General features: G+C 37.8%; 2 protein-coding genes across 3 annotated transcripts in view; one reads left to right on the top strand and one right to left on the bottom strand.

Moving 5' to 3' along the window:
• Positions 1-7,008, top strand: part of nr2f6b (nuclear receptor subfamily 2, group F, member 6b) — a 16,730-nt gene extending 9,722 nt beyond the window's left edge. The window contains exons 3-5 of the mRNA XM_035652952.1: positions 2,660-2,994; positions 3,814-4,060; positions 4,637-7,008. Of these exons, the coding sequence (XP_035508845.1) occupies positions 2,660-2,994; positions 3,814-4,060; positions 4,637-4,911 (857 nt within the window). The 3' untranslated portion in view covers positions 4,912-7,008. The remainder of the gene's footprint in view (positions 1-2,659; positions 2,995-3,813; positions 4,061-4,636) is intronic.
• Positions 7,009-9,595: 2,587 nt separating this feature from the next.
• The window catches only part of si:ch73-61d6.3 (occludin), a 17,261-nt gene continuing 16,663 nt past the window's right edge, over positions 9,596-10,193 (bottom strand). For both annotated transcript variants that reach the window (XM_035652950.1, XM_035652951.1), the window contains 2 exons: positions 9,949-9,990; positions 9,596-9,751 (listed from right to left, as the gene is read on the bottom strand). In XM_035652950.1, coding sequence (XP_035508843.1) covers positions 9,650-9,751; positions 9,949-9,990 — 144 coding nt within the window. In that variant the 3' untranslated portion in view covers positions 9,596-9,649. The remainder of the gene's footprint in view (positions 9,752-9,948; positions 9,991-10,193) is intronic.

Genomic DNA, 10,193 nt, shown 5'->3' with positions numbered 1-10,193 from the left:
CTGTTTAACTTTAGTATTGATTTAGTCGTAATGGACTGGTATTTCAGTCTGTGTCAGTGATACCACAAGCGTGTCCATACTAAATGTGACTGAGGGCTAGGCAGGGTTATATTGGGCTGTTATAATGAACCTGCGCTGTGGCCGTGGACGTAAGGTTCAAGCTGTTTCCATTACTGAAATGTGTTTTTCACTTTAACCAGTCAGAGAGGGCACACGCTGCTTTAAAGTCAGAGTCATATCGCACATTTTAAACCAAGCACATTGAAAGTTTGTGGCAGGAGGGAATTTTTAGACAAAAGCTTCGATTGAGGGTAATTGGCATTAGATGTAATGAAACTAGAACAGTATCAATTCATGATATATTTAAAGTTCTATTATACTGAACTTATGCTTTATCTCGGTGATAACACTTAATCATCTATTGTAGGACTCATCAATGATTCAATTTTAAATCTTTTCAGTAAGTTATGGTTTTATAGTCCAAACTTCTCTTCTTTTCAACATAGCCAGTTCGACAGCAACACGTGAACGATCAGTGGAGAATTTAGAAGCATTAGCCAGATATTTCCCTCAGGGTTGTTTTGAGACTACCAAGTAAAGACTCATACTGCCCCTTTCAAAAACCAAGTATATCCAACATGTGCATTTTATTTCCCAGATAAAACATTTCTTTATGGGTTGAGAGAATGTCTTATTCTTAAGCTGAATACATCATTGTAAACCATTATTACTAAAAAATGCTTATCAGAACCTGAACAGGTTTTTTTTCAGAGAACAGCATTATTCATAGTTTGAAAGAAGATGGAGAAAAAACCTCCCTGTATTTTACTTAGAAAGGAAAAATAAATTCCACAACTTAAACACTATTCAAATGAAAGCTGTAATTTACTGGAGTGTTGAATCAAAATTGTAGAAAATGTAAAAAATCAGATCGAGGTGAGGAGCCCCGAGGACGCACAGCCTCCACCCAAGCTACACAATCCACGAATATAACATTTCTCGCTTAATAATTAAGAGTGTTTAGATATTGTCTCATCATAGGACACGACAAGCCTTGTGAGTACGTGTGCCATTGCTCATTCAAATAGATGTTGCATGAGATAATAGTAAAATGTGCAGGGAAAAATCCTGACGGTAGCAAAACCTTCAAAAGTTATCTGTTTATTCATTCATGTTAGTAATATATATTATATTCACAATATTTGTTAGTAAATTGACAAAATATGCCATTCATGTATATTTTGACATACTGGGGGGTCAAGAGAGTATCCAAGGAGAGATATATTGGCTGGCTTCATTTTATTAATTTTCGCCACAGTTCCTAAACACCTTGGTTCAGACATCCTCCTCTTCTCCATATTTCCTTACTCAATGTACTATAAAGAAACATGAAATCACAAAATTTCTGGCCGATGCACACATGAAGTTTGAGATATTGCTAATAATAAACAAAGAGCTGGGATAGTGAGTAAAAAGGATATAAACATGCGTGGTCAGGTCATCAGTTTTCAAAAACAAGGATGGAAGGGAGTATCATTAATACCTGTAACTGAGAACGTTGTTTATGTTTTTTATATTAATTTATTTACACAAATTGAATAAAAATCAACAAGTCATAACTACTGATACGTGGCGACAAGGCAACAGCCAAAGCAAACGCTATCAACAAGAATGAGCAAATCCAAAAACACAAAATAAAACAAATCCAACAGAAAAAGCAGAACAGAAAAATGCTTAATCACACGAAACAAAGCAGAACCACAATACAAACCACAAAACAAATGCAAAGAAAAATGCTTCAATTTTCAAAACACACAAAACAAAAAACAAGTGCAAAAGAGAAACGCTGCAATTCACCACAAAACAGAAGTGCGGCCAGGTACTAGGGGACGAACAGACCTGAGACCAGACCTGAGCAGACCCAGAAGACTCAACAAGAAGTTGGCTAGTTTTGAGAGAGAGTAAAATTTAGTTTTCCTTATGTCTTTTTTTTAACATTGCGTAATTATAATATTAAATATTGTATGTTATAAAAATATTAATAATTTAAAAATTATATATCATTTATAACTAATATATATTAGAACATATGAAATTTCATCAATTATATATAATTATAATATTATAAAGATTACGTCAAGGTAAAAAGAATAATAGGAAACGTGAACATTTTTATCTCTTCTCCAAAACATCCAACTTCTTCTCTTCTTTTCATCTTTCAGTCTGTCCTCTAGTGACCTGCGCAATCTTTTTGTTTTTTGTTGTTTTGATATTCAGCATTTCTCTTTGCAGTTGTTTTGTTGTTGAAGTTTGCTTCGTCTGTATTGCAGCATTTTCTGTGCATTGTTTTATGTGTTTGTTGTTTTTGGATTTTTGCATCATTCCCGTGTTTGCAGCTTTTTGCCGTTTGCAGCGCGTTTGCCCTTGTCGGCCACCGTAGGTACGGATATCATCTATAAAAGTATATCAAAAGATTGTATTAAGTGCAAATATAAAGTACTAGTATTTGTTTTTCTTCTACTTTTACTTGATTATAACATTGTTGGATATTTCTCCAAAACCTTGTGCCGCAGAGAAAAGTTAGTTTGATGTCAAATGTCTCCTCCAACACATTCATCTCATTCTCATTCTGGTGTCTCTCTTCACTGTCTCTCTGCAGCAGTCCAGAGGGGTCGAATCCCTCCATCTCACCCAGGGATCAGTCCAAACTCCCTGGCAGGTGGGGTTGGAGGTGTAGTGCCAGGTCACATTGGGGCGGACTACTTCAATGGGCAGCCGGTGTCGGAGCTCATCTCCCAGCTCCTCCGGGCTGAGCCGTACCCAAACAGCCGCTACGGGACCCCGTACGGTCAGGCACAGATGCAGGGATCTGCGAGTGGAGCCTCCGTCATGGGCATCGACAGTATCTGTGAGCTGGCAGCCCGGCTCCTCTTCAGCACCATTGAGTGGGCCAGAAACATCCCATACTTCCCAGAACTTCCAGTTTCAGAGCAGGTCAGTCAAGACCGCCAGTGCTTGATTATCTCTTCTTTTCTTTTTTGAAAACAGTTTTAACATTTGTCTTTTCAGCCTAGAACACAACCTTATCTCTAATGTCATAGCCACTTTAAAAAAGGTATCAGGTATGTCAACAAAATCCAAAAAGATGTCCTGAACAGAAGCAAACATTGCATCCTTTCCTTTCCTCATAATTTTGTTCACTTTTAGTTTAACATATGCCTGAACAATTTCCTCCAAAATTCAAAGTTGGCTTCAAATACAAATACTCTAAAATCTGTGGTTCCATATCATTTTAAGTTGTGAGCCCTAAAAATGAAGCAAAAACTTCACATGTTATGGTTAGTCTGAACTTTAGTTGTGAGCAGTATTACCAAATTACAAAAAATCCTTCTTGGATTGTTTCATTTGGAGGCCTGAAGGGTTGAAAGTATCCATTGATTCAAAAAACATAATTTTGTGTAAAAAAAAAACCTTGTTTATCCCTTTAACAATCTCGTGTCCCCTTTTATATTCACTGCTGACCTCCAGATAAATGACATTTTTGGCGCGTCACAGTGGGTAAAGCACAGGTTCAAATAATAAAATCAATGATGGCTGAATTCCATTTAGCTGCTTTAGTTTCAGGGTCCTGATATTGTGCATGCTGGCAGTCACACATGTTTTCAAGGGACACTTGAATAGAACATTGTTCATGTTATTAGTACCACCTGTGTTTTTCCTACTATGAAAAGTCTAAATGTCTGCTGTGGAAAAGTTCTGCAGGGACTCGTTACTCTCAAGTGACCTTTTCTCAATTTACAATCCACCCCACAGGTGGCGCTGCTGAGGCTGAGCTGGAGCGAGCTGTTCATCCTGAACGCAGCTCAGTCTGCTTTGCCTATACATATGGCTCCTTTGCTGGCAGCTGCTGGTTTTCACTCATCGCCCATGTCTGCTGAGCGTGTGGTGTCCTTCATGGACCAGGTCAGGATTTTCCAGGACCAGGTGGACAAGCTGAACAGGTTGCAGGTAGACACGGCCGAGTACAGCTGCCTCAAAGCCATTGCACTCTTTTCACCTGGTGAGTTTGATTTTTAAGGTTAAATGAGTGGTGATAGCTGATCCCAAATGTCTTTATAGAAAAACAAAACAAACTTGTCTGTGTGAGGTATTAAACAGGGTTCAAGTTTCTGATTTGACTGAATGTGACCTCTGACCTCACTGAAGGATCACAATCAATTGATTGATTCCACTTCCTTGCCCCTTTAATATGAGGCCACAGCAAGGAGACCATTAGCTTAGCTTAGCATAAAGACTGGAAACAGGGGAAAACAGCTAGCCTGGCTCTACATAGATATAACATCCGCCTTTGAACACCTTTTAAGTTCAATAATTAACACGTTATATCGTGTTAATTCGTACACAAAAAAAGTCTAAGAAAGACTGGTTGTGGTTTTATGTTGAGTTATCTGCCTGATTATTTCTAAAACAGGTCCAGTGACTCTGTTTGAGGTGCTAATCAGTAGATTTAGTTACCTTTGGACAGATATGAGAGTGGGATTGATCAAAGAAAGCAAATAGGTGTAAAAGTAGCACCAAAACAATACAATTCTGATAATAATGATAGATTATGATCCTCTGTTTCTCTGCCTTACAGATGCATGTGGTCTGACAGACCCAGCACACGTGGAGTCCCTGCAGGAGAAGGCCCAGGTCGCTTTAACGGAGTATGAGAGGTTGCAGTACCCCAACCAGCCTCAGCGCTTCGGCCGCTTACTACTGCGCCTCCCGGCTCTGCGGGCCGTGCCGGCCAACCTTATCTCCCAGCTCTTCTTCATGCGGCTGGTGGGCAAGACACCCATCGAGACGCTGATCAGAGACATGCAGCTATCAGGGAGCTCCATCAGCTGGCCCTACGCACCGGGACAGTGAACCCAGCTAACTCCAGAGTGAGACGAGCCAAGATCAGATTGGGAGGAATCAGAGCTCACAAAGATTACATACCAGTACAAATTGAATGTTATGAATACAATCTCAGAAGTTTAAGGTCCTGTTTGTGAGCGTAGAGGTCAGCTTTCCCACATTAGCTCTGTAAAGTTTGGTGGAAGTCACACCAAAGCTGCTTTCAGTGAAACAAAAATGTGTAATTGTCTTTATATGTATGTTTGCAGCACTTGTCTGTTTTGCTCTGACCTCCATCTGATCTCTCTCTGTCTCATTCTAGACACACACAAAAAAAAATAGGGCTTTAATTAAATTGCAGACTCTAACATGAGGCCATGTGCCTGTACTACCTCCTCCCATATCACCCCTAATGTGACTCAGTTTGAACCCAGGCTCTGTGTGTTTTTCCCTCTGCTTTGTTTTTTAAGTCAAAATGAAGCCATAGCAGTGTCACTTTTACAGACAGAGCTGGCCTACAGTGGCAGCTTCAGAGCTTTATATCGTCTCAAGAGTGGGGACATGTTGTGTAGATCATATCTAAGTTGTGTCGTGTTTGATATGTTAGATAAAATATCAGACTTTGTTACCAAATGTGTTTGCAAAGACTGCAAAGTATCACCGTGTACAGCATTATAACAAAGAAGAGGCATAGCCATTGTATTGAATATTGTACTATATGAAGTACTGTTTATACAAGACATATTTTGTATGTTATATACTTAAAGGAATAGTTAAACATTTTAGGAAATACACTTGCACGCTTTCTTACAGGATTAGATGAGATCTATTCTCTGTACATGTCTGTACAGTAAACATGAAGCTAAAGCCAGAAGCTGGTTAGCTTAGCTTAGCATAAGGACTGGAAACATGGAGAAACAACTATCCTGGCTCTAAAGCTCACTTATTAAGCAAAAAAAACAACCTGTAAAACAACAAGTTGTTGCTTTTACACGTTGTTTTTTGCACAGATTCAACAAATTCAATATAATTTGTCAATAACTGAGATTTAAAGTGCCGGTTGGTGGATTTGTCACCTTTGGACAGAGACAGGCTAGCTGTTTGCCCCTGCTGTTGCTAGTCATTATGCTAAGCTAAGCTAAACAGCTGTTGGTTACAGCTCCATATTTACTGAGCTATTCCTTTAATATAGTATATTATATAATAATGTTCTTGCAGTCGTAGTCGGCAGGAAGTGGAGGTGAATGTACTTAAACACACCCTGGCTCCTCAGACAGTCACATCCCTGTCTAACATTATTACCTCATGTTTTATACATCAAAGACACAAGATTGTTTATCCATGTGCTAAAAAAATAAATATAAAGGGATCAATGTATCATATATATATCACAGAAACCATAAACAGTAATAATATTCCCCTGTCCACCAGACAATGGCCAAAATATGTTTGAAAATGTTTTGAAATGTAACGCTTGCTGTCAGAGGAACGTGTGAGCTTTTCTGAATAATCTCTGCACTCTGAAGACCTCTGCTATTGTAAAGGTAGAGGTGGTTCATTTTGACATATCTGTGGCCCCCTTTGTGTGTTAAAGTGCGGCCGAATAGACAGAGGTCATTTCCAGATAATTATCGTGCTTATGCAAGGTACTCCAAGAGTTGTAAGTTGTTGTAAAGGTTATGGTGTTTGTTGGTACTAAGATAAAGGGTACTAAGAAAGTCACATTCATGAGTGTTATTGCTATTAGCTGCAGCTCAATGTGACAAATGTTTTTCTTGCCAAATTAACTGACTGAAAGAAAAGACAATGTGGGGATAAACATGTGTTTTTGGTATGAGTTTTTGTATTACCGTGTTATTATATCATAAAGAAAAGGCAACAATGGCTGTGATCCCTGATGCTGTTAGGAAAAAAAACTTCATCAACAGCTCATCATGCTGTCCTTGAATCACTTTGTGTTGTTTGTTGGAATATAAACTATAGTGATTTTTTTTTCTGTGTAGCTTTATGATAAAAAGAAGCATGTTTCTATGATCATGCCAAAACCTAAAAAATGCAAAAGAAGTTCAAATGTCTGAGTGGTTATTTTTGCATCACTAGAAATAAAAGTGTGCACATTCCCTTCTGTGAATGACTTCAGTATCTGAGACATTAAGACGCTGCACATGTCTCTAAAAATCAAGTAATTAATGGCATAGTTAATTAAGAGACAATTCAACAGCAGATTTAGTCATAAATTAATCATTTCATTGGTTTAATCAAGCAAAAAATGCTAAATATTTTCTGGCTGCAGCTTCACAATGTGAGGATTTTCTGCTTCTCCCGTCTGAGGGGCGATTTCTTTTTTTCTTCCTTTTTTTTAAATAGATTAATACAAGACGGAGTAACATGATGATCTTATGACTTACAGTACTTTGTTAAATACAACCCGTCAAACTTGTTTGTCGTCAGTTTGGTGATAACATTCAGACTCATGCTTGATTAGACTTTTCTATGTTGCACCAACATACAAACCATAATACAGTATACATTAAATGTTCAGTACACAAATAGTGTTTGACATTTTGACATTATTTAAGTTTTTTATGCCAAGTATAATGTATAATTATGGTATTCTGGAAATTGTAAGGTTTAATAATTTAACTGATACATGTGCACAAACACCAATCATAGGTCAAAACATGGCTAAACTGGGCTGAATTAGAAGAGCCAGAAAGAAGAGCATGTGGAGAACAAGTGCAGTGTAAGTGGTTAGCTACATTTAATTAAAATAATAAAATATTAATGAGCTACAAGAGCTGTACCCCAATTACATTCTACATGTTGATTATAATCAGGTTTTCAGTATGTAGTGACACTATTCTCCCACAATGCAATACACAAAAGAAACAGACATAGTATACATGATGGTGAAACTGTGATGAAAATCATCTTTTATTCTGCTTTCTCTTTGTCAAGTTTAATTGGTGGTTTTACTGTGATTGATGTTCTGTATAATATCCTGTAAGTATAAAATTATAAAAGTTTTTTCAATACTACCTGCAACATCAGTATTCAATGACAATTAAAAGCACATACTGTGTACAATTAGTGTGTAGTATGGAATCGGGACACAGCAAACACTAGTAAAAAATCTCTAGTAAAAGGTTTTTTAAAGTATTTTACCATAAGAGGGCAGCACCTGCTCACATTGATTTAACTGCTCCCTGACAAAGAAGAGAAGTCTTCCTGCTCTCCCTGCTGGACGCTCACTGCAGATGCACCGAGCTGCAGATATCTCCAAACCAGGAGGGTCAGCAAATCATAGAGTAATTTATAAGAATTAAAACATTTTTAGAGAATTAGAAATGTTTATTACTGACTGAATTAAATTTTTTAGACATCATACCTTAAGGAAGTATACAGTTACAAAAATGGTCTTATAATAGCATCAAAGAAAATAAATTCATACAAAAATAAATGGCTCGCAAAGGGTTTGTAAAATGACAACAACGTTCTTCATAAAAATACAAATGCATGACAAAATCAAAAGTGTAGCTAAACAATTTTATAACATACACTAGATCGCAACACTTTGCACACTAAGTGGATTAATGCAAACATTACCACAAATGGAATCAGCAGATGATCATTTTCATTGGTACAGAATCAAATGAAAAGATGAGTGTAGCTTATAGACAGTGACAGAAACAGTGTTTCCAGTTTGTTGAGGAGCATGATAATAATAAAAAAAACATAAAAATAATCTAGATGTTTTTACTTATTTGCATAGCGAGTGAGTGGCCACTGTTAGAAAACAAGCCACTACAGGTCTTTAGTGCGTACAAGTACAAGAGATAATCTCATCACACATGCTAAGATATCTGCTGAATCTAGACAGATACATAGTGTAAATTTGTTCTCGGTGCGTAGTATGAACAGGATTTTATTCAAAAGTATATCCAATAGAACAATGCCAGACACATCCCACTGGCCAGTTTGTCCCCTTTTTGGTCTCACTGCATCTATGATAATCAATATCAAAATCTTAGCAAGGATACGGGAAAATACACATGGTTCCCGGCAGAGCAGTTAACCTCACTGACGCTGAAAGTTAGTTACAAACACTGATGCAGAAGATGAGAAAAGCACAACTAAAGTTCATTTGTGACCAAGATACTGCTACGCCAAGGGATAAAAGAAACTGCATATTTGCTCACAAACAAATCCCCAGCAACCCGTCTCACCCATTACTACGTTCTCTACAATACTGTTCCACCTCTTATCTGTGGAGATAAAACAAACAAACAAAAAAAAATTGCCAATCTGGAGAGCAAACAGAGCCACAGAAACTGACCACAGTGTTATCACAGGTGGCTGAAGGTCAGGTGACTTTCAAACAACCTCTCCAGCCCTCAGATCCTCACAAGTGGCTGAACAATGCAAACAATGAGCTGAATCTCTAGAGAACAGAAAATGGCAGTGCTTGCTGTGGAAGGTGCTACAGCTGAGGGCCCTGCTTATATTCTTCCAAAAAAACGTAGTTATTCATACACAACTGATCAGAGTGAATTAAGGAAAACACAAGACCATTTTTATTAACGTATAGTATGTTCCCTATGTGTGTGTATGAGTGAGCGTGTATCCACTGTGTGTTGGTTCTGTACAGGTAACTTTGGTCTCAGGATGTCACAGAGTCTTTTGTAGTGTTTTGGAGTGTATCTTGGTCTGCATCTGTGAGTGTTTGCTGTGGAGATCACAGAGCTGAGTGTTTCAGGACTCAGTGGATTCACGAGTGGTTCTTGTCGTAGTTCTTCACCATGCGCTTGATGTGGAACAGTTTGTGTCTCAGCCTGCGACACTGTTTCTTCTTAGATTGGTAGTCCGATGTCTAAAGAGCAGACAAAGCACAGATAAGTTGTTTAATACTAGAAAATACAGCATATATACATTCCTATTCATGGTCATGGTTCAGTGTAATGAATAATAATAAAATAATACACAGTGAAAGTTTTAGCTCTTCTGATTCCAATATTTGAAATATTTATGTATCAATGTATAAATGTATCATCTGTGATGTCTCCTCACCTGCTTCAGATCCTTCAACTGGTTATATTCATCTGCTACAGCCTGTGGAAACATAAGAAAAAATCCTTTGTTATGATCCGATTGCAATACAATACAAACTGAGGAATCTTGTCTTGCGCATTAACGGCCTTGATGATGAGTCTCAGTGTGTCTATTTCTGTCTTTTCCATATAAACTTGCTAACCCCGTTAGACTGCGAGATCACAAAATCATCAACAACAACTGAGAATCTAATCATGCAAAGT

The sequence above is a fragment of the Morone saxatilis genome, unplaced genomic scaffold (assembly GCF_004916995.1).
Source record: "Morone saxatilis isolate NCDOM2014 unplaced genomic scaffold, NCSU_SB_2.0 Contig12, whole genome shotgun sequence".
Lineage (NCBI taxonomy): Eukaryota > Metazoa > Chordata > Actinopteri > Moronidae > Morone > Morone saxatilis.
This window is presented reverse-complemented; position numbering and strand designations above follow the sequence as displayed.